This window comes from Elephas maximus, chromosome 23 (assembly GCF_024166365.1).
Source record: "Elephas maximus indicus isolate mEleMax1 chromosome 23, mEleMax1 primary haplotype, whole genome shotgun sequence".
In the NCBI taxonomy this organism is placed as follows: Eukaryota; Metazoa; Chordata; class Mammalia; order Proboscidea; family Elephantidae; genus Elephas; species Elephas maximus.
Genome location: NC_064841.1, coordinates 51,857,194 through 51,881,954, shown reverse-complemented (window position 1 = coordinate 51,881,954; position 24,761 = coordinate 51,857,194). Strand labels below are relative to the sequence as shown.

The 24,761-nt window shown below is 38.4% G+C and overlaps 1 protein-coding gene across 4 annotated transcripts in view; it reads left to right on the top strand.

Annotated features, from left to right (window-relative positions):
* Positions 1-24,761, top strand: part of ZDHHC20 (zinc finger DHHC-type palmitoyltransferase 20) — a 103,863-nt gene that overhangs the window by 48,723 nt on the left and 30,379 nt on the right. For 2 of the 4 annotated variants that reach the window (XM_049867446.1, XM_049867447.1), the window contains exons 3-7: positions 6,645-6,748; positions 10,548-10,668; positions 11,332-11,401; positions 12,554-12,586; positions 12,997-13,117. In XM_049867446.1, coding sequence (XP_049723403.1) covers positions 6,645-6,748; positions 10,548-10,668; positions 11,332-11,401; positions 12,554-12,586; positions 12,997-13,117 — 449 coding nt within the window. Of the gene's footprint in view, positions 1-888; positions 1,135-6,644; positions 6,749-10,547; positions 10,669-11,331; positions 11,402-12,553; positions 12,587-12,996; positions 13,118-24,761 lie in introns of all 4 variants that reach the window. The other 2 variants (XM_049867448.1, XM_049867449.1) reach the window with 2 other exon arrangements.

Below are 24,761 nucleotides of genomic sequence, written 5' to 3'. Positions count from 1 at the left end.
GGGGAACACCAGGAATCACCAGACCACACTCTCAGAACTACTTAGATAAAGCATTTAACAAGCATTTATTGAATATTCATGCATTCTTTTAATTTTATTAGGTGCCAGGGGTGCAAAAGTTGCTGGTCCTGGTCTCAAGGAACTTAATAAAGACAAACAAGTAATTAAACAGAATGTGAAGGTTTGAAAAAGTACTTTTGGCATGCAGAGAAAAAAGCAATACAGAAGATTGATAAAAGAGGGGGGAAGTTAAAGGACAAAGGACAGACTCCCAAGATCAAGTCAAAGTAATGCCGTGTAGACCCCAGACTTTAAATTTCTTTGCACCTGACATGGGAGCTCCCTTCCACAGCCCGACAGCCTTATGTATCCTTGTCTCTGACCCCTACTGGCCTCTTTCCAGTCTTGTTGGATCTTGTGCAGACCCATATGCAGTTTTTTCATTTCTCTGGAAATGCCCACAGCCAGAAGCAAAAGACTGATCTGGTAGAATTATGGGTGCTTTTAAGTAAATTTAAATTTTGCATTTTTAAAATGAAATATTGTAATTAATAGTATTTGCATTTTAAACACAGAACTGTATTTTAAATGCAATGTTTTAGTAATAGAGCTTTAATGGAAATGAATTTAAGAAGTGAATCATTGAATCAAATGCTGAATGGACAGGTGGATAGAATAAGGATTGACAGGGGATGCTGGATTTAGTAATTAAGAGATAATTAATGGCCTTTGCCAAAGCCGTTTTAATGGGTTGCTAAATGCGGAACTTTCCAAGGAAACTCTTTCTTGGAAACTCCATGGGGCAGTTCTATTCTGTCCTATAGAGTTGCTATGAGCAGGAATCAACTTGATGGCAGTGGGTTTTTTTTTTTTTTTTTTTTAATGCAGAACCAGATTACAAGGAGAGTAATTTGGTGATAGGAGTTCCTGGGTGGTGCAGACAGTTAACAGGCTTGGCTGCTAACTGAAAGATTGACAGTTTGAGTCCACCCACCGGCACCTCAGAAGAGAGATTTGGGGATCTACTTTGAAGAAATCAGCTATTGAAAACCCTGTGGAGTACAGTTCCACTCTTGACAGACATGGGTCGCCATGAGTCAGATTCGATTTGACAGCAACACGTTTAATTTGGTGGTAAGGAAATGCAGGCAACGAGGGTATGCACCATTTCAGGAACTTTGGCTACAAAGGACAGGAGAGATAATACCTTATGAGGAAATCAAGATTGAAGGAGGTGTTTGTTTTAAAGAAAGGAGAATGTTAATTAAGCATGTTTGTAGGCTGAAAGGAAGGAGCCAATGGAGAGAAAAGTATGAAAAAATGTTAAATGGGTATAATTAATAGACAATAGTATGGAGGAGAGGGGAAGGGAAGAGACTAGGATCAAATGCACTGATAGTGATGCTGACCTTGGAGAAGAACACTGCAGCAGGATAAGAGAAGGAAAACTAAGTGAATATGAAGAAAAATTTTGAGGGAAGGGAATTTGAAAAAGTTCTTGTGAAGTCAGAGGTGACATTTCCTAAGAGATGGATTTGGGGTGAGATTAGAAATTTAAGAGTTAAGGAGAGGCCTAAAGCAGCTTCTGTGGGAAATAAGGTAGGGATTCACCTAGAGATAAAAAGAACTGGTGGACTGAATGTCCAGCTAAGGATGGACAATATGAATTGTTAATGAAAAGGGGAAATTCTGGTATGTGCCAGGTGCTGGGCTTTATTAGGGAGGGGAGTTCAACTTCATCTTAAGACTTTTCACCAACAATGCTTGTGACTGCAGGAAAGAGGGGGTAAGGAGGTAGGATTTACCCAGATTTGGGCTTCAGTAAAGTACAGTTTGTCATACTGTGGCAATTTGCATGTTGTTGTAGTGCTGGAGGTTATGCCACTGGTACTTGAAAGACCAGCAGGGTCATCCATGGTAGACTGGTTTCAGTGGAGCTTCTAGACTAAGACAAGCTAGGAAAAAAGTCCTGGTGTTCTACTTAAGAAAATTAGCCAATGAAAACTTTATGAATAACAAGAGAATATTGTCCAATATAGTGCTGAAACATGAGCCCCTCAAGTTGAAAGCTACTCAAGTTATGACACAGTAGCCTTAACAATGGGCTCAGTCATACCAGATCATGGAGATGGCGCAGGACTGGGCAACATTTTGTTCTGTTATATACATAAGGTTGCTGTTATGGGTTGAATTGTGTCCCCCCAAAAATGTGTCAACTTGGCTAGTCCATGATTCCCAGTATTGTGTGATTGTCCACCATTTTGTCATCTGATGTGATTTTCTTATATGTTGTGAATCCTACCTCTCTGATGTTAATGAGGTGGGATTAGGCGCAGTTATGTTAATGAGGCAGGACTCAGTCTACAAGATTAGGTTGTGTCTTTAAATCAGTGTCTTTTGAGATATAAAAGAGAGAAGCGAGCAGAGGGACATGGGGACCTCATACTACCATGAAAGCAGTGCCAGAGCAGAGCTCGTCCTTTGGTCCCAGGGTTCCTGCACTTAGAAGCTCCTTAACCGGGGGAAGGCTGATGACAAGAATCTTCTCCCCAGAGCCGACAGAGAGAGAAAGTCTTCCCCTGGAGCTGGCACCCTGAATTTGGACTTCTAGCCTCCTAGACTGTGAGGAAATAAATTCCTGTTTGTTTAGCCATCTACTTGTGGTATTTCTGTTATAGCTACACTAGATAACTAAGACAGAATTTGGTAGCAGGAGTGGGGTGCTGCCCTATCAGATACCTAAAATGTGGAGGCAGTTCTGAAACTGAATAAGTAGAGGCTGGAAGAGTTTTAAAGTGCCTAACTGTTAAAAAAAAAAAAAAACAGTAAATGCCTAGATTGCTTTGAAGATACCGTTGGTGGAATTATGAACATCAAGTGATTCTGGTGAGGACTCAGAAGAAAGAAGAGCTGTTACCCTGGAGACGATGCAGACGATGAGAAACCACAGCAGAAAAACAGCAGCAGCAGAACCAGGCGACCAGGGTGAGACAGTGCTGGAGCCGACCCACAGAGTGAGAGAGCTGAGTACCTTTTCATAGGAGGCATCCTGGCAGAGTGGGGTGCCTCCCAGCACGTAACGGTGGAGCTAGGCTTGCCGACCCACAGAGCGAGATAGCTGAATGCCTTCTAGCTGAAGTTAACTGGTAGAGTAGGGTGCCTCCAGCCACTTAAAGTGGAGCTAAAGAGCTTTGGAACACTTGCCCCAGCAGGGCAGATGTGGGTGGAGAGTCCAAGGGAATGAGAGGCCAAGGAACCAGGAAGCAGAAGCTGAAGAGACAAGGAACACAGGAAGCAGAGCTGCCTCAGTCTCAAAGGATAGGGCCACGATCTCTGAAAGCGTGGAGTTGCCACTCAGATGGACTAGGAGAATGGGGCCACCCAAAGCCAAGGGAGCAGAGTTGCTATTCCACTGGGCCTGGAAGCTGGGGCTAAACCCCAGGGCCAAGAGACCTCCACTCAGAATTCGGAGAGGGTGGCCACCACCCTGAGTCTGGAGGGCAGGGCTATTGCCTGAATGGTCTCAGACAACAGAGTATTATTTTCGAACGTGCTTGGTGCCTATTATCCCTTCTTTCCTTCCAGTTTCTCCCATTTGTAATGGAAATGTCTGGCGTGGGCCCGTTCCACCATTGTACTTTGGAAGCAGATAACTTGTATTCTGGATTTCACAGATGAAGAATTTTTGGAGTTGACTTAACATTTTTGCTATGACATGATGGGGTGAATGTGTTTTATGTGTGGCAAGGACATGAATTTTTGAGGGCTATGGGGTACAATGTTATGGATTGAATTGTGTCCCCCTAAAATGTGTGTAAACTTGGCTAGTCCATGATTCCCAGTATTGTGTGATTGTCCACCATTTTGTCATCTGATGTGATTTTCCTGTGTGTTATGAATCCTACCTCTATGATGTTAATGATGTGAGATTAGGGGCAGTTATACTAATGAGGTAGGACTCAATCTACAAGATTAGACTGTGTTTTAAGTCAATCTCTTTTGAGATATAAAGGAGAGAAGCAAGCAGAGAGACGGGGACCTCATACTATCAAGAAAGCAGCGCTGGGAGCAGAGCAGGTCCTGTGGACTACCCAGGACTTCTGAGCCAAGAAACTCCTCCACCATGGGAAGGTTGATGACAAGGATCTTCCCGTAGAGCCGACAGAGAGAAAGCCTTCCCCTGGAGCTAGCACCCTGAATTTGAACTTCTAGCTTCCTAGACTATGAGAGAATAAATTTCTGTTTGTTAAGCCATCCACGTGTTGGTATTTCTGTTATAGCAGCACTAGATGACTAAGACACAGTTACCATGAGTCCAAACCAACTCAGTGGCAACTAACAACAATAACAACAAGGTGCATGTGATTAAAGGCCAAGGGGGAATCTAAGATGATAATGAGTCCATTGGGTGGGCCATGGGTTTAGCATAGAAGGGGCTGGCAGGATGGAAAATAGCAGATTTTGAGAAACCAAAATTTTTAGTGGAAGAGAAAAGAGCAAAATTTGCCAAAAGGAGGCAGTCATGGTTAGCATTTCATCAGTTCCTGGCTCAGTAGTAGAATGTGACCATTAAGCTCGTGGTTAAAGTAGTAGAGAAAAATACAGTTTTAGGTATGTCATGGTGAAAACAACCTTGAATTTTGCTATCAAGCCAATATTGGTTTGAATCCTGGCTTTTATCATTTTGTAGGTAAGTGACCTGGGGCACGATACCACGTTCTTTGAGCTTCAGTTTTTGAAACTGAAACAATATCTAGAAATACCTGTACCTAGAAATAAGGTATATATATATATGCGTTCAGTAGGTGGGAATGGTGACTGAGTTTTATTGTTTTTGCTAGTTGTGTTAGTTGAGCCAGCTTCAACTCTTAACGACCTCATGTATAACACTACGAGATGTTGCTCAGTGATTTAGCAGCTATAGTCACATATAGTTACTATGAAGTTCTTTAGTTTTAGGATACATTAGTCATGCAGATGGAGGTATTGCCAAGAATTTCACAGCCAAGGGGAAAGGAAATGAGCAACACATTTTACACTAGGCGTCGAGATGAATTGGAAGCAAGAGAGACTAGAGGCGAGGAGACCAACTGACTTTTGCAGTAATCCAAATGAGATATGCAAGAATTTATGAACTGTTGTGCTAGCGGTGGAAATAATGAGGAGTTCAATTTGAAAGAAGTTTTAAAGATAAAATTGGAAGTACTTGGTACTGATTAGATGTGACATGTGAAGAAAGAGTCATCTGACATCTGGCTTCCTGCATTGGTCAACTGTGTGAATGGTGTTTTTGTTCTCTGAGAAAAGGCAAGACTTTGGGACTTACATGGACCAGAACAATTACAAAGAAAATTTTGAGGTCCATCAAAGGATTTTAGTTTGTATCACATTATTTTATTTCAAAAGGGACATTTTTAAACCAAAAGTCTAAGGAAAAATCTCAGAACAAAGAAAGGATGATACTTTGAATTGAATACATCTTAGCTTTTTAAAAACCTCTCTACACTGTTAATGTTTCTCGTTGCAGTAAAAACTTAATCCATCTTTAAATTTGGGAATGCACAAAAACAACTAAAATTTGGGAGGAAGAAATTAAGAGATCTGGGTAGTAATAATAATAGCTAATATTTATTGAGCACTGTTATGTAGCAGACACTGTTCTAAATGTGTTTTGCATGTATTAGCTCATCAATATTAAGCAACTAATTTTAATAAAACAAATTAAGGGCTTTGACTGAAGTATAAGTAAATTATTTGAGGAGTGCGGTAGATGATGCCAAACAGGGTAATGAATTCCCGAGAGTAATAGGGAAGGCCTTCATGGAAGAAATAACATTTGAACCGAAAACTTGAAAAATTAGTAGAATTTCAAGTGTTTATGTTTGCATGGATTTTGTTTTCTTCAGTGGGTTTGCAGTGTTGCATTACAAAATGAAAAAGAGCTTAAGCACTGTGTAGATAGTTCTTGCTTGTTATGAAAACCAGACCACTTCTTCCAAATAGAGAAACTGCACAGCACAACAAAAAGCATTAAGTTGTATCAGTGGTTAACACTTGGAGGTGAAAGATGTTGTAATGTTTGCATTAATCCCCTTGGGAAGCAGTTATGGCAGGACTTCAAAGTGCCTAAAAATTTTTCTTGTTAGCTTATGTTGAAAAAGAATAAAATTTAGAGTACCTTTTTTGGAACAATACAGGAATTGAGCTTTTCAAATTCACTCATTATTCATGGCTGTGGTGATTTCTTTCTTTTACAGTTCTTGAATTTAATGTTCACAGTGATGGATTCTGTCTTAAATAATTTTGAGTCATATTTGAAATGTAGCTTTTAGGGAGAGCTTGAAATAAAAAAAGGAAGTGTTTTAACTTAAAAAAAATCCCCTAGCAACATAATAAAATTAAAACTCATGTCAGGCAGCAGTCTTTGCTTAGAAACCAGGCTGAGAGCCCTTACATGCAGGAACAGGAATATTTCTTCATATCTAGTAATGTTACATCGTGCAGATAAAGGAGCTTACATATTGGATATTTTCAGTAGGTTTTATTAGACTAAGCCTCCAGAACCTAGTGATTGTGTTTTAATGTATTACTTTTTCCTGTTTTCACCTGGATTCAATGAAATGTTATTTGTTTTTATTTACCAGGAAAGGCCGTTGTTTACCTTGTGGCTTTCCATATGTTCTTTGTTATGTTTGTATGGTCCTATTGGATGACAATTTTCACATCTCCCGCTTCCCCCTCCAAAGAGGTAAATTTAATGTTGGTAAATTACCAAGTGTTTTAACTGCTCATGGAATTATTTTCCCTTGTGTTACCTTTGTTAAAACTTTACATAATGCATTTGTTTGTTTCCATTCATAAAAATGCTCAGTAATGCCTCATCATTAGCTGATTTTCAGAAACATAGCGTAGTAAAAGATTGATAATAATGCCTAAAATTTAGCTGCACTGATACTTTTCAGCCATGCTGTGTTTTCTTAAAGACATACTTTATATTATTGGAGTAAAAAAGTCTCAAGGGACAGAATTGAGTTACGAAAGTAGAGCTTATGTTTTAGAAACATGAGATTTATATTTTTGCAGACCTGAAGAAATATGCTGCAACTAAAAAAACAATTTGATTGTGGCAAACACATTTTCTAGCTTGTTACTCCTTGATATGACTAGTGTTTCTTCTAATTGGAGGTTTCATTTGGAAAAGAATGGGGTACTCATTTACATGGAGTAAAGTTTTAAGACCAGTATTTCTCATTTACATTGACATAGCAGACTGAATTCTTCCTTCACTTAAAATTTAGTACAGCAAAAAATATAGTCTCCAGGGATAGGATTGTCTCTTGAGTTTGATTTTCTGCTCTAATACATGACTTCTCTCTCTGAGCCTGTTTTCTTATCTGAAAATGAAGCTAACAACAGTTCCTACCTCTGTAGGATGCTTGTGAGGACTAAGTCAGATTTATTCGCTTGAAACTTTTAACATCATGCCTGACATGGTTAACACTCAGATGTTAGATGATGATTGGTTGGTGATAATGATATAATTATTTATCTCCATATTAAGTTCATCCACATTCATTCACAATTATATACCGTATCTTTGAAAATAATATCAATATCCGTGTAACTTTTTAAGGAACATACATACAAAGATATACGTAAATGTAGACTTGCTGAATCTTCACACCAAACACATGTGTAACCAACACCCAGTTCAAGGAATCTGTAAGACCCTTCATGCTTCTTCCAGTTACCCGCTCGTAAGAAATCACTGTCCTGCCTTCTAACAGCGTAGATGTGTTTTGCCAGTTTCTGAACTTTATATAAATGGAGTCATACAGTACAAATGCTTGTATGTCTGGCTTCTTTTATTAATATCCTATTTGTGAGGTTCATTCATGTTGATTCATCCATGTCATTGCATGTTGTATAATTGCTTACTTACATAGTCAACTATTGATGGGTGTTTAGGGCTGTTACACATAGGGCTGCTGGAAACATTCTAGTGCATGTCTTTGGGGGGACATATATATGCAGTTCTTTTGGGTAGATGCCTAAAAGCGGAATGGCTGGATCATATGTTATATGTACATTCAGCGTTAGTAGATAATGCCAGTCTTTTGCATTTTTTTTTTTTTTATTGAATGCTTTTGTTTTGAGGGGTAAAAAAAAAAAACCAAACCCGTTGCCCTCAAGTCGATTTCGATTTCTACTCATAGTGACCCTATAGGACACAGTAGAACCACTTCATAGGATTTCCAAGGAGCGTCTGGTGGATTTGAACTGCCAACCTTTTGGTTAGCAGCCAAACTCTCAACCAGTGTGCTACCAGGGCTCCAAGGGGTAAAGTAAACCATAAATCAAATTCTTCAAACATTTAGTAATCAGTCACCACCCTTAAAGTTGTGCTGCAAGCTGCCATCCATTTTTTAACCTCTAAGTTGAAAAAGGCCTAATTCAGCATCATACTGTGTGATTTTTATACTCTGCTATGGAAGTTTCAGAGACCTGTTTCTGCTTAATGTAAAGGAAGAACTTTCTAACAAGTTAGAAGTCTCTTGAAATAGAATGGGCCATCTTGCAAAGAAGGAAAGTATTTCTGTCTCCGAAAGTATTCCAGAATGGGTGGATGTATCAGATATGTTGTAGTGAAAATCCCTGACTCTGCTGTTAGTTAAGTGACATCGGCAATCTCTTCTACCTCTAAGATGGTATGAGTCTTTTCTGACCCCTTTCTGTCCTATTTCTTTGTCCATGTTGCTTCTTTTCCCGTCTAAGTAACTGGGAATTTCTTGTGCCATTAGAATCTGATTGTGGGAGCCAAGCTATAAGCTAGGTAATCCAAATATATATTCTTCTACTTACTAAAGTGTGGTATTTTGGTCAGGTTAGAGTAATAACCTGTAAAAAGCAAGATCATTTATCTAGGTTAACAGTGTAGAGGAAAACATACTGTAGCAGCACTCAGAAGACCTGTATTTTGATATCACTTCTGCCAGTGTTTATGCAATCTTACAAAATTCCATGAGCCTCTTGGGACCAACCCCAGCCTTTTTCTCCTGTGCCAAGCTACTACCTTATTTATAACAGAATGTTAAGCTAACACTGTTAGTGATAAAGAGGCAGCACAAGTATGTGAAGTTTTCATATTTAAGTTTGCAGATAGGCCAAAGTACTTTCTAAATATGAAAAATAAAATTCCATTCATGATTCTTCAGGCCTTTTCAAGAAGAACCCTATTAAAAAAAAAAGTTGAGGAACATGATCAAGAACAAATTTCAAACTACTCTTAGTTTTAAAAAAATTCTGCAAAATGAAGACTGGCAGAAACTTCTAGCTCCTTGTTACGGGAAATCAGGCGTAAAACTTGAGAGTCCTTGAACTGCTGGCGTGACATGGAAAGACAAGCAACTAAACAAGTACTTTTGTAGAGAAAATGCTATTAAAAGAAATGAGCCAGAGGCTGACCATCTAGTGGGAACAAACACTAAGAAATGGAAACTAGAAACAGCTCCATAAAGGAATCTCTCCCTGAAAACGAGACTGTGCTTGCCTTGACAGTCCTTGATAATTCTGGAAACAGTACTAGTATTGGTTAGCTTTTTTTAAAGCTAAAACAAAGTAGTAAAAGAATCACCTGTTGAAGAATTTCAAATTCCCGTGGACTTCAATCTTTCTGGAGCCAGGGAGGCTGGATGAACCCCTGAAACTATTGTCCTGAGATAATCTTTTAAAATTTAGGCCAGAAATAACCCCTGCAGTCTTCTCAAAACCAAATAATGGTTAACTAAAGTAATTTTTTTTTTTTAAAAGTAGTAAAAAACGTCTGCCTTGACGTTATGCTCTTTTGGGAACTATTCTGAATGGGATCAAAGTGAGCAGCAACTTGAAGGGTTAGATGGGAAGCTTATGTGGCAGTAAGTTTATATGCTAATGGGGGAGGAACAACTCAGAAAAGGAGGGTGACAGTGTTTGCACAACTTGAAAAATATAATCAGTGTCACTGAATTGTACATGTAGAAACTGTTGAATTGTATGTTTTGCTGTATATATTTTCAACAACAACAACAAAATAGAGTTTAAAAAAAAGAATGACCTGTTGACCTCATAGAAACATTTGGCCACAAAATAGTGGGATCCCATGCCTGTGATTTATCCTGAAGCATGACAAACCTTTGAACATCCTTTAAAAATTAAAATCTCTTGACAGTAACCTTCCAACACCAAAAGCTTTACTAATAGCAACTATATATATTAAGCTTTTTTGATGGAAGAATTTAATCTTACTGTGAAATAAAACAAAGATACAAAAATATTTAGCCTATGGTCTTTACCATCATTATTAGTTTGAAGGGTAAATATTTTTTAATATGTCAAAGGCATGTAGTTTTTATTAAAATGTACTGGATTTAACTTCTTAAAATTAAGTTTGAACACAAGTTGTGCCTTCATAAAACAAAATATTTTTGGTCTTTGTTCTGGATAAAACTCTGAGCATGATAGTAATATTATCATGGGATAAAAAAATTCAGTTTTCTCTCTTTTTATAGTTCTACTTATCCAGCTCTGAAAAGGAACGTTATGAAAAGGAATTCAGCCAAGAAAGACAGCAAGAAATTTTGAGAAGAGCAGCAAGGGACTTACCTATCTATACCACATCGGCTTCAAGGAGTAAGAACAGCAAATCTTAAATTTTCCTTTTCAGGTGGTTTTTTAAATATATTCAGTTCTGCGATGATGTATTTGCATGATTTGACCGTTAATTGCTGCTACAAATAACATCTGCAGGAACAAAGTTTTCCTGTCTCATGCGTTTTTATGTTGTTCCAGATACAGATGTGTAAATATGTATATAGATGTTCTTAAGGGGCTCAAATTAATGTAAGAGTCTCTTTTCTTTGCATAGTCTTTTTTTTTTTAAACTCATCCCTCATAGCTAAAACTTTGTGAAGTATTATTCTTAGCAAACTATCATTTGAGAAGTTGATTTGAATATTGTATGTCATCACTGAGTAATAAAAAGTATAGTTAATCAAGAATATGTTAACTTAGAAGGAGAAGAAACAAAAGACAAAAAGGAAAAGAAAAGGGTTCAAGGTCATTTATTTGCTTTGACTACTCTTTTTTCATTTGAAAATTGCTGGGGTGAACTACATTTCTGGGATTCTGTATCACTTGACATTTTGATTTGAGACACTCCAGTGCATTTTAGTATTTAAAAATTATTAGTTGTCAGTTTCCCAGAGTTGTTTATAAAAGACATGAAAACAAGTTATAGTCAAAATAGTTAACTTGTATATCTTTCAACAACTTTCTTTTAATTCTTAAATGTAGCCATCAGATATTGTGAAAGATGTCAATTGATTAAACCTGATCGTGCACATCACTGCTCAGCATGTGACATGTAAGTTGTGATTCACTCATTTGTTCCCATTTAAACCCAGCACTGGAAATTGCTGATAGGAGAATATAAGGGAAAGGAGTGTTTTATATAGTTTATACTGAACAAACACCTCCTCCCATTACTTGCTGTGCATAAAGGGCTAACTGAAATATTCATACAGGCTAGGATATACCCAGAAGTAGTCTTTGATAACAGTCCCTGTACTAGTTGATAGAATTTTCTTCAGCTTCCTACACTTGTGTTTAATATAATATCGATGAGTAAGTAGTAATAACTGCCTTGAGAAAGGTAAGTTTGTTTCCGCCATTTAAAAGACCATGACCATTTTGCCGTTTTATTATTAATGTTGATATTAAAACTTTCACAAACCAGACCAGAAGATGGTGCCTGGCAGTAATTTACTCCATGTGCACATGTGCACATTGTAATACCTTGTGATAAGGTAGTGTGTTGAAGGAAAGAGCCCGAATTTGAGAATCCCAATTAGTCCTTGATAGTTAATTAAACAAGCTACTTAACCTTCTGGGTATTAGTTTATGCATTTGTCATATTATTTGAGATGGTCTGTGGTCTAAATTTATTCAAATATAGAATACATATACTTGATGGGGCTATTTTGAGAGGGGTTTTTTTTTTTTCTTTCTCCTGATTATAAAAGTAGAGCAATGCTTATCCATTGGGTAAAATTTTATAAAATATGAGGGAAAAAACCATCTACAATCCCATCAGTGTTGAGATTTTTGACATATTTGCTTGTAGAATTTTGTTTTTATGGCGTGCACACATTTAAAATAACATATAAGAGTCATCTATATTGCATTTTATTTCCCTCAGCTAATTTGTAAACTGTAACTGTCTAAAGTACTAAGTGCCATGCATCAGATCTGTACATTAAACTATCATTTGATGTGGTCCAGTGCAACTGGCTGTGCTGAAGTGAGTTCTCAGTAGCAAAAATCATTACCTCTTACCTATGAAGTTACTTGTGAAAATATCAGAAATTACCTGTAACCTGATGTTAGCTGGCTTGGTTCTCTAAACTATATTTGTAAAAGGAAAATTTTAAAGAAAATTTAATTAGATTTTCAATTCAAATTAAAGAAATTAGAATTGGAGGAATTTTCTACATGAATTTTCTTGTTTGTTTCTTAGATGTGTTCTTAAGATGGATCATCACTGTCCTTGGTATGTAAAAAAAGGGGGGGGGAGAAATTATATAATGGGGCGGAGAGGGAGGGAGAGGAGAATTTAGGGTCATTTATCTCAGTTTTCCTATTTTGAAGGTCATTTTAATTATTCATAGGTGTAAGACTGATCTGTTTATGTGTGTGTATGTATGTATTTATATGAAATGCTTTTCTTTTGAAAATATATTTAAGATATCCTTAACTCAAATAATGAATGATGTATTTAAGAATTAAGATTAAAATTTCAAATAAATGTCATAATTTTATTCTTTATAGAATTTATTAAAAACACAAACAGTTAAGACATTGCTCCCTTACACTTTTGAAATGACCTGTTACCAAGTAACAATGATTAAAATTTTCTGACTTAATCTTATTTTTACCGTATGACTTTCTTTATTCTTCTAGGGTGAATAACTGTGTGGGATTTTCTAATTACAAGTTTTTCCTGCTGTTTTTATTATATTCCCTATTATATTGCCTTTTCGTGGCTACAACAGTTTTACAGTACTTTATAAAATTTTGGACGGTAAGTCTGTTTTTTTTTTTTTTTTTTTTTTTTATTGTGCTTTAAGTGAAAGTTTACAAATCAAGTCAGTCTGTCACACAAAAACCCATATACACCTTGTTACACACTCCCAAATACTCAATTTTTTTTTTTTTAATGAGGCAGCCTGCTGTCTCCCTCCACTCTTTCTTCTTGTGTCCTTTTTGCTTCTAACCCCCTCCACCCTCTCATCTCCCCTCCAGGGCAGGAGATGCCAACATAGCCTCAAGTGTCCACCTGATCCAAGAAGCTCACTCCTCACTAGCATCCCTCTCCAACCCATTGTCCAGTCCAATCCATGTCTGAAGAGTTGGCTTCAGGAATGGTTCCTGTCCTGGGGCAACAGAAGGTCTGGGGGCCATGACCACCAGGGTCCTTCCAGTCTCAGTCAGACCATTAAGTCTGGTCTTACGAGAATTTGGGGTCTGCATCCCACTGCTCTCCTGCTCCCTCAGGGGTTCTCTGTTGTGTTCCCTGTCAAGGCAGTCATCGGTTGTAGCCAGGCACCATCTAGTTCTTCTGGTCTCAGGATGATGTAGTCGCTGGTTCATGTTGGCCCTTTCTGTCTTTTGGGCTCGTAATTACCTTGTGCCCTTGGTGTTCTTCATGCTCCTTTGATCCAGGTGGGTTGAGATCAATTGATGCATCTTAGATGGCTGCTTGCTAGCGTTTAAGACCCCAGATGGTGCTCATCAAAGTGGGATGCAGAATGTTTTCTTAATAGATTTTATCATGCCAGTTGACCTAGATGTCCCCTGAAACCATGGTCCCCATGCCCCTGCCCCCGCTACGCTGGCCCTCGAAGCATTCAGTTCATTCAGGAAACTTCTTTGCTTTTGGTTTAGTCCAGTTGTGTTGACCTCCCCTGTACTGTGTGCTGTCCTTCCCTTCACCCAAAGTAGTTCTTATCTACTATCTAATTACTGAATACCCCTCGGTAAGTCTGTTTTTTGTCTTAAATAATATTTGAGACTTTTTAAGATGGTATATCCTAAAGATTTATTTCATTCTTTATTATAAGAAGATATACTTTTTTCTAATTTTACTAGTTAGAATTTATAATGGATCTGAGGGTAGACAGGGCTACAGATTGCCTTTATACACACGTTTGTTTATAAGTTAAACAGGATACAGTAAGCTCTTGTGGTGATCCAGATTGGTCCATCAATGTGGTACCAGTAGTTAAATTACCTTTAGGGGAGTAATTGCTTTTCTTTGAGTCAGGCTGAGAGGAATAAAAGTAACATTGCCAGCCCCAGCAACCACTAATCTGCTTCCTGCCTCTGTAGGTACAACCTTGTTTCTCATGGCAAATGATAACAATCCAAATGTCCATCAGAAGGGGACTACTTAAACTAGAATATATGTTTAGAAAGGATTAGTGTTCATCCTTAAGAAAGAATGAGGAAGCTCTTTATGAGATATTAATGGGAAATGTATGTAGTATGCTGCCTTTTTGATAGAAAATCATATACAAGTATACATTATTTGTATATGTAAAGACTACCCCTAGACTCCACGGCATTGGTGGGACCCCTAGGAGAGTGAATTTAAAAATTGCTATCAGTAGTTGCCCCTGGAGAGTGCAATTGGAATGCAGGGGAGATGTGCATTTTACAGTGATCCTTTGAATTTTATGTACTAGGTAGAAGTATTAATCTATTCAAAACAGTTAATAGAGTTAAAAATTTTTTTTTAATGTGGAAGCTTTTTTAGGGGAAAAAAGCTACTAAAATTGTTGAAAGTAACTGCTTTTTGGGAATGGGGCAGAGAACAACCACTGTTGTTCACTAATAGCCTTTTAATACTATTTGATTTTATCTGTGCATGTACCATTTTGATAAAATTTTTAAATAATTTCTAAACTTTCCACCCCTTTATTTAAATTCTATCTTTGGGTATCAAGATATTCTTCACAACTATTTCTTTTCCTAACCTTTCTTTCTTTTTCTCCCTCTACCCCACTCCCTCAGCCCCTTAAATGTAGGGTTGGTTGGTTTGTTTGATTGGATCTTTCCTGGAATTACATTACACTTATAGACTCATTTGGGGAAAATAACATCTTTACAGTCAAGTATATAGTATGAGTTTTTCCTTATGTATATCTTATACATTTTGGCTAACATTTTTTTCTAAATACTTTATCATTTTTGCTGTTACTGTGCAAGGGATTATTCTCCCCTGTATTTTTTTTTTTTAATAATAGTTTATTGAGTTTTGGTGAAAGTTCACACAGCGTTAGGTTCCCATTTGACAATTTCCACACAAGTAGTTCAGTGACATTAGTTACATTTGTCACAGTATGTCAACATTCTTTAATTATGTTCAGTTTGTTTCTTTTTCAGTACTGTAGTTTCCCTGCCCCCGATCTTCTCATCTTTAGTTTGGAGAGATTGTTGATCTTTTGTTCTCATCCTTGACTTTTTCACTCTTTGCTCTCTAGTGTGTTTCTGGTGGTCTTGTATGCTCCTATGACTTTCACAATCACTGTTCTCAATCCTAGCTCTGACACCTGCTAAGCTCTGATCCTCAGGCCCCCATTTCTGTATATTAAACTGTTGTGAAAGCATCATAAAAATCGGTGTGTAAAACCAACCTCATTTCCTTCTTTCCCCACTGTTTTTCCTATGTTTACCTGATTCAGTGGGAACAAAATCTATGCAAATTTATCAGTCACCAGGCCAGAAAAATTAATGTCATCTTTGAGTTATTGTTATTCCCTTTTGAAACTTAGGTCTAGAAGCAGGATGGTAAAAAAGAAAAATAGGCTTGTTTGCATACAAATACCATTTATTTACTAGACTGTAAGGTCCACAAGTGCAGGGATTTTAGTCTCTTGTTTTTTGATGTACCCAGAATATTTTCTGGTACTCACTAGGCATTCAGTAAATATTTGTAAATTTGGAAGTAAATATGGTCAAAATACTTAAACTTTAGATTCTTTGTTCCTTCATCTTTAAAAGTTGGAATAATACCTATCTCATAAGATTGATAAAAACCAAAAACCAAACCCAGTGCCGTCAAGTCAATTCCGACTCATAGCGACCCTATAGGACACAATACAGCTGCCCCATACAGTTTCCAAGGAGCACCTGGTGGATTCGAACTGCCGACCCTTTGGTTAGCAGCCGTACCACTTAACCAGTGCACCACCAGGATTTCCATAAGATTGATATGAGGGTTATATTAAATAATGTACATGCTTGATGTATAGAAAGCATTTACTGGATGTTTTTATTAGTTTCCCCTGGTGGCACAGTTCTTAAGTGCTCGGCTGCTAACTGAAAGGTCGGTGGTTTGAACCCACCAGCCATTCCACAGGAGAAGGATGTGGCAGTTTGCTTTCTTAAAGATTTACAGCCTTGGAAACCCTATGGGGCAGTTCTGCTCTGTTCTGTAGGGTCGCTATGAGTCGGAATTGTCTTGACAACGATAATGTGTTTGGTTTTTGGTTTGTTTTTTTCCAATTCAGTGTGCCTCAAATCATTCCAATCCTAATATCACAGATGTGGTTTAGATCCTCCATTTCCTAATTTCTCCTGCCTTTATTTTCTCCCTTTCTTAAGTGTAGTGTCTGCCAAGTTTTGAGGAAAATATGATGTCTTTGTTATCTAGTGCTGCTGTAACAAAAATACCACAAGTGGATGACTTTAACAAACAGAAATTTATTTCCTCACAATTTAGGAGCTAAACATCCAAATTCATGGTGCTGGCTCTAGGGGAAGGCGTCCTCTTTCTGTCAGCTTTGTAGGAAAGTCTTTGTCTCTTCTGAGCTTCTGCTCCTGGACAGTCTTCATGTGGCCTGGCATCTCACTTCCTCCGTCGCTGCTCTACTTGCTTGTTTAATCTCTTTTATATGTCAAAAGAGATTGACTCAAGATATACCCTATACCGATATTGCCTCACTAACATAACAACCTATTCCCAAATGGGATTATAACCACAGGCATAGGGCTGTCCTTGCCACATGCAAAGCACATTCACCCCATCACATCATTCCAAAAGTCTTAAATCAACTCCAAGTCCAAAATCTCATCTTCTGAATTATTTAAATCAAATATAGGTGAGACTTAGGAGTATTCCATCCTGAGACAAAATTCCTCTTCGTTTGTGAACCTGTGAAATCTAGAATACAAGTTATCTATTTCCAAAGGACAATGGTGGAACAGGCACAAAGAAGACATTTCCATTACAAATGGGAGAAATTGGAGGGAAAGAAGGGATAACAGTTATCAAGCAAGTCCAAAACCCCGCAGAACAATTTATGTTAGCTCTCAAGGCTTGAAAATAATCCTCTGTTCTTCAGGACCATCTGGGCAATGGCCCTGCCCTCCAGACTCTGAATGTTGACCATGCCCTCTGGATTCTTGGTGGAAACCCCTTCTTCTAGGTACACTGGGACAGCAGCTCTGCCCCCTCAGCTTTGGGCAACCCTATTCCCCTAGTCCATCTGAGTGGTGACACCACACCTTTGGCCCCAGCAGGCCCTGTTCTTCTGACCTTGGGCATAGTGGCTCCACCCCCTCAGCTTTGGGCAGCAGCCCATTCCCCCGGCATTTGTGAACAGCAGCTCCATACTCTGAAGCCGAGTTGGTGAAGATCTGTCTCTGAAACCTGGGAGGTTCTCACCCTACCCTGTGAAGCCCAGTAGGCCTTAGTTCCACCTTTTAAAACTTAGGCAGCACTACTTCCCATACTTCATCCACCAGTTCTCCTAATCTCTGAACTACTCCAGGGATAGTCCTTTTCTTGGAGGACAACAGTTGTAGCTCCTTTGGCCTGTTTCCTGCCTCTAGAATTCCAAAAGGCAGATAGCATGCTTCTTTTCTTCCGTTCTTTCTCTATCCTCTTCAGCGTAACCTTGGTGGTATAGTGGTCAAGTGCTACAGCTGCTAACCAAAAGGTTGGCAGTTTGAATCTACCAGATGCTCCTTGGAAACTCTGTGCTACAGTTGTACTCTGTCCTATAGGGTCACTGTGAGTTGGAATCTACTCAATGGCAGTGGATTTTTCTTCAGCCTAACCTGACGGGTTTTCTCCTGTGGTCATTGGTTAGATCCATCAGTCACAGTCTTAATTTCTTTAGCAAAAGATTGTGTAGCCATATCCTTGGTGAAAATTCCAGGACACACGTTTATACCACAGAACTTTCCAAATCTTTAAGTTCTGTTTTCATTTTTGCACAGTTCATTTTTAAGTCCATCTGTTTCTTCTCATTTTACGGTAAGCAGCATGAGGAACCACATGGCCCCTCTAAGATCTTGCTTAGAAATCTCATCAGCAAGATATTCAAGTTCATCACTTACAAGTTCTACCTCCCACCAGACATTTGAATGTAATTCAGACAAGTTCTCTGCCACTGCATAAAAAACATCTTCAGTCTTCCATTGTCTACTCACAAGTTCTTCCTTTTTTCTTTTTTTTCTAATTTTTATTGTGCTTTAAGTGAAAGTTTACAAATCAAGTCAGTCTGTCACACAAAAACTTATATACACCTTCCTACACACTCCCACACTCATCTCTCCTCCAGGCAGGAGATGCCAACATAATCTCAAGTCTCCACCTGATCCAAGAAGCTCGCTCCTCACCAGCATCCTTCTCCAAACCATTGTCCATTCCAATCCATGTCCGAGGAGTTGGCTTCGGAAATGATTCCTGTTCTGGGTGAACAGAAGCTCTGGGGGCCATGACCACCAGGGTCCTTCCAGTCTCAGTCAGACCATTAAGTCTGGTCGTATTATGAGAATTTGGGGTCTGCATCCCACTGCTCTCCAGCTCCCTCAGGGGTTCTCTGTTGTGTTCCCTGTCAGGGCAGTCATTGATTGTAGCTGGGCACCGTCCAGTTCTTCTGGTCTCAGGATGATGTAGTCCCTGGTTCATGTGGCCCTTTCTGTCTCTTCGGCTTGTAATTACCTTGTGTCCTTGGTGTTCTTCATTCTCCTTTGAGCCAGGTGGGTCGAGACCAATTGATGCATCGTAGATGGCTGCTTGCTAGCGTTTAAGACCCCAGACTCCACTCTTCAAATTGGGATGCAGAATGTTTTCTTAATAGATTTTATTATGCCAGTTGACCTAGATGTCCCTGAAATCATGGTCCCCAAACCCGCGTTCCTGCCACACCAGCCTTTGAAGCATTCAGTTTATTCTGGAAAATTCTTTGTTTTTGGTTTAGTCCAGTTGTGCTGACCTCCCCTGTATTCTGTGTTGTCTTTCCCTTTACCTAAAGTAGTTCTTACCTACCAACTAATTAGTGAATACCCCTCTCCCACCCACCCACCCTCCCCCCTCTTGTAACCACAAAAGAATGTTTTCTTCTCAGTTTAAACTATTTCTCAAGTTCTTATAATAGTGGTCTTATACAATATTTCTCCTTTTACAGCTGACAGTTTCACTCAGCATAATGCCTTCCAGGTTCCTCCGTGTTATGAAGTGTTTCACAGATCCCTTACTGTTCTTTATCGCTGTGTAGTATTCCATTGTGTGAATATACTATAATTTATTTATCCATTCATCTGTTGATGGGCACCTTGTTTGCTTCCATCTTTTTGCTATTGTAAACAGTGCTGCAGTAAACATGGGTGTGCATATATCCTTTGGTATAACGGCTCCTATTTCTCTAGGATATATTCCGAGGAGTGGGATTGCTGGTAGTTCTATTTCTAGCTTTTTAAGGAAGCGCCAAATAGATTTCCGAAGTGGTTGTACCATTTGACATTCATATCAGCAGTGAATAAGTGTTCCAGTCTCTCCACAGCCTCTCCAATATTTATTTTGTGTTTTTTGGATTAACGCCAGCCTTGTTGGAGTAAGATGAAATCTCATTGTAGTTTTGCTCTGCATTTCTCTAATGGCTAATGATCGTGGACATTTCCTCGTGTATCTGTTAGCTACCTGAATGTCTTCTTTAGTGAAGTGTCTATTCATATCTTTTGCCGATTTTTTAATAGGGTTATCTGTCTTTTTGTAGTTGAGTTTTTTGCAGTATCATGTAGATTTTAGAGATCAGGCACTGATCGGAAATGTCATAGCTAAAAACTTTTTCCCAGTCTGTAGGTATTCTTTTTACTCTTTTGGCGAAGACACTGGATGAGCATAGGTGTTTGATTTTTAGGAGCTCCCGGTTATCTAGTTTTTCTTCTGCATTCTTAATAATGTTTTGTATATTGTTTATGCCGTGCATTAAGGCTCCTAACTTTGTCCCTATTTTTTCCTCCACAATCTTTATCATTTTAGATTTTATATTTAGGTCTTTGATCCATTTTGAGTTAGTTTTAGTGCATGGAGTAAGGTATGGGTCTTGTTTCATTTTTTTGTAGATGGATATCCAGTTATGCCAGCACCATTTGTTAAAAAGACTGTCTTTTCCCCATTTAACTGTTTTGGGGCCTTTGTCAAATATCAACTGCTTATATGTGGATGGATTTATATCTAGATTCTCAATTCTGTTCCATTGGCCTCTGTATCTGTTGTTATACCAGTACCAGGCTGTTTTGACTACTGTGGTGGTATAATAGGTTCTAAAATCAGGTACAGTAAGGCCTCCTACTTTGTTCTTCTTTTTCAGCAATTCCTTATTTATCCGGGGCCTCTTTCCCTTCCATATGAAGTTGTTGATTTGTCTCTCCATCTCATTAAAGAATGTCGTTGGGATTTGGATCAGGATTGTATTAAATGTATAGATCGCTTTTGGTAGAATAGACATTTTTATAATGTTAAGTCTTCCTATCCATGGGCAAGGTATGTTCTTCCACTTATGTAAGTCTCTTTTGTTTTCTTGCAGAAGTGTACTATAGTTTTCTTTGTATAAGTCGTTTACATCTCTGGTAAGATTTATTCCTAAGCGTTTTATCTTCTTGGGGGCTACTGTAAATGGCATTGATTTGGTGATTTCCTCTTCAATGTTCTTTTTGTTGGTATTGAGGAATCCAAGTGATTTTTGTATGTTTGTCTTGTATCCGGAGACTCTGCTGAACTCTTCTATTAGTTTTAGTAGTTTTCTGGAGAATTCCTTAGGGTTTTCTATGTATAAGATAATGTCATCTACAAAGAGAGATAATTTTACTTCTTTACCAATCTGGATGCCCTTTATTTCCTTATCTAGCCTAATTGCTCTGGCTAGGACTTCCAGCACAATATTGAACAAGAGTGGTGATAAAGGGCCTCCTTGTCTGGTTCCTGATCTCAGTGGGAATGCTTTCAGGCTCTCTCCATTTAGGGTGATGTTGGCTTTGTATAAATGTCCTTTATTATGTTGAGGAATTTTCCTTCTATTCCTATTTTGGTGAGAGTTTTTATCATGAATGGGTGTTGAACTTTGTCAAATGCCTTTTCTGCATCAACTGATAAAATCATGTGATTGTTATCTTTTGTTTTATATATGTGGTGGATTACGTTAATTATTTTTCCAACGTTGAACCATCCCTGTATACCTGGTATGAATCCCACTTGGTCATGGTGAATTATTTTTTTGTTATATTGTTGAATTCTATTGGCTAGAATTTTGTTGAAGATTTTTGCATCTATATTCATGAGGGATATAGATCTGTGATTTTCTTTTCTTGTGTCTTTACTTGATATTGATATCAGGGATATGGTGGCTTCATAGAATGAGTTTAGTAGTATTCCATTTTTTGCTCTGAAATACTTTTAGTAGTAGTGGTATTAACTCTTCTCTGAAAGTTTGGTATAACTCTGCGGTGAAGCCTTCTGGACCAGGGTTTTTTTTGGGGGGGGGAGGTTTTTCAATACCTTTTCAATCTCTTCTTTTGTTATGGGCCTATTTAGTTGTTCTACCTCTGTTTGTGTTAGTTTAGGTAGGTAGTGTGTTTCTAGGAATTCATCCATTTCTTCTAGGTTTTCAAATTTGTTAGAGCACAATTTTTCATAGTAATCTGATACGATTCTTTTAATTTCAGTTGACTCTGTTGTAATATCGCCCATCTTGTGTTTTATTCGGGTTATTTGCTTGGTCTCCAGTTTTTCTTTTGTCAGTCTGTCCAGTAGTTTTTCAATTTTGTTGATTTTTTTTCAAAAAAAAACAGCTTTTGGTCTTGTTAATTCTATCAGTTGTTTTTCTGTTTTCTGTTTCATTTAGTTCAGCTCTAATTTTTATTATTTGTTTTCTTCTGGTGCCTGAGGGTTTCTTTTGTTGATCTCCTTCTGTTTGTTCAAGTTGTAGGGATAATTCTTTGATTTTGGCCCTTTCTTCTTTTTGGATATGTGCATTTATTGATAAAAATTGGCCTCTGAGCACTGCTTTTGCTGTGTCCCAGAGGTTCTGATAGGAAGTGTTTTCATTCTTATTGGATTCTATGAATTTCTTTATTCCATCCTTAATGTGTTCTATAATCCAGTCTTTTTTGAGCAGGGTATTGTTTATTTTACTGTTTGATTTCTTTTCCCTGCTTTTTCTGTTATTGATTTCCACTTTTATGGCCTGATGGTCAGAGAAGATGCTTTGTAATATTTCAATGTTTTGGATTCTGCTAAGGCTTGCTTCACAGACGCATGTCTTTCATTTTGTCGTACTGTGGGGTCTTGTGTGTTGCTGTGATGCTGGAAGCTATGCCACTGTTATTCAGATACCAGCAGGGTCACCCATGGAGGACAGGTTTCAGCTGAGCTTCCAGACTAAGACAGACTAGGAAAAAGGACCCGGCAGTCTGCTTCTGAAAAGCATTAGCTGGTGAAAACCATATGAATAGCAGCGGAACATTGTCTGATATAGTGCTGGAAGGTGAGCCCCCCAGCTTGGGAAGCACTCAAAAGATGACTGGGGAAGAGCTGCCTCCTCAAACTAGAGTCGACCTTAGTGACGTGCATGGAGTAAAGCTTTCGGGACCTTCATTTGCTGATGTGGTATGACTCAAAATGAGAAGAAGCAGCTGCAAACATCCATTAATAATCAGAACCTGGAATGTACGAAGTATGAATCTAGGAAAATTGGAACTCTTCAAAAATGAAATGGAATGCATAAACATCGATATCCTAGGTATTAGTGAGCTGAAATGGACTGCTGTTGCTCATTTTGAATCGGACAATCGTATAGTCTACTATGCTGGGAATGACAACTTGAAGAGGAATGGTGTTGCATTCATTGTCAAAAAGAACATTTCAAGATCTATCATGAAGTACAATGCTGTCAGTGATAGGATAATATCTATACACCTACAAGGAATACCAGTTAATACGACTATTATTGCAATTTACGCACCAACCACTAGGGCCAAAGATGAAGAAATAGAAGATTTTTATCAGCTGCTGCAGTCTGAAATTGATCAAACGTGCAATCAAGATGGATTGATAATTACTGGTGATTGGAATGCGGAAGTTGGAAACAAAGAAGAAGGATCAGCAGTTGGAAAAAATGGCCTTGGCGATCGAAACAGTGCCGGAGATCAAATGATAGAATTTTGCAAGACCAACAACTTCTTCATTGCAAATACCTTCTTTGAACAATGTACACGGTGACTATACACATGGACCTCACCAGATGGAACACACAAAAATCAAATAGACTACATCTGTGGAAAGAGACGATGGAAAAGCTCAATGTCATCAGTCAGAACAAACAGACCATCAATTGCTTATATGCAAGTTCAAGCTGAAACTGAAGAAAATCAGAGCAAGTCCACAAGAGCCAAAATATGACCTTAAGTATATCCCACGTGAATTTAGAGACCATCCGAGGAACAGATTGAATGCATTTAACATTAGTGAGCACCACCCGACGAGTTCTGGAATGACATCAAGGATATCATCCATGAAGAAAGCAAGAGGTCACTGAAAAGAGAGGAAAGAAAGAAAAGACCAAGATGGATGTCAGAGGAGACTGTGAAACTTGCTCTTGAGCGTCGAGCAGCTAAAGCAAAAGGAAGAATTGATGAAGTAAAAGAACTGAACAGAAGATTTCAAAGGGCATATCGAGAAGACAAAGTATTGTAATGACATGTGCAGAGAGCTGGAGATGGAAAACCAAAAGGGAAGAACACGCTCGGCGTTTCTCAAGCTGAAAGAATTGAAGAAAAAATTCAAGCCTCAAGTTGCAATAGTGAAGGACTCCTTGGGGAGAATATTAAACGACGCAGGAGGCATCGAAAGAAGATGGAGGGAATACACAGAGTCATTATACCAAAGAGAATTAATTGATATTCAACCATTTCAAGAGGTGGCATATGATCAGGAACCGATGGTACTGAAGGAAGAAGTCCAAGCTGCTTTGAAGGCATTGGCAAAAAACAAGGCTCCAGGAATTGATGGAATATCAATTGAGATGTTTCAACAAACAGAAGCAGCGCTGGAGATGCTCACTCATCCATGCCAAGAAATAGGGAAGACAGCTTCCTGGCCAACTGTCTAGAAGAGATCCACATTTATGCATATTCCCAAGAAAGGTGACCCAACTGAATGTGGAAATTATAGAACAATATCATTAATATCACACGCCAGCAAAATTTTGCTGAAGATCATTAAAAAATGGCTGCAGCAGTATATCGACTGGGAACTGCCAGAAATTGAGTCCGGTTTCAGAAGAAGACGTGGAACCAGGGATATCATTGCTGATGTCAGATGGATCCTGGCTGAAAGCAGAGAATACCAGAAAGATGTTTACCTGTGTTTTATTGAC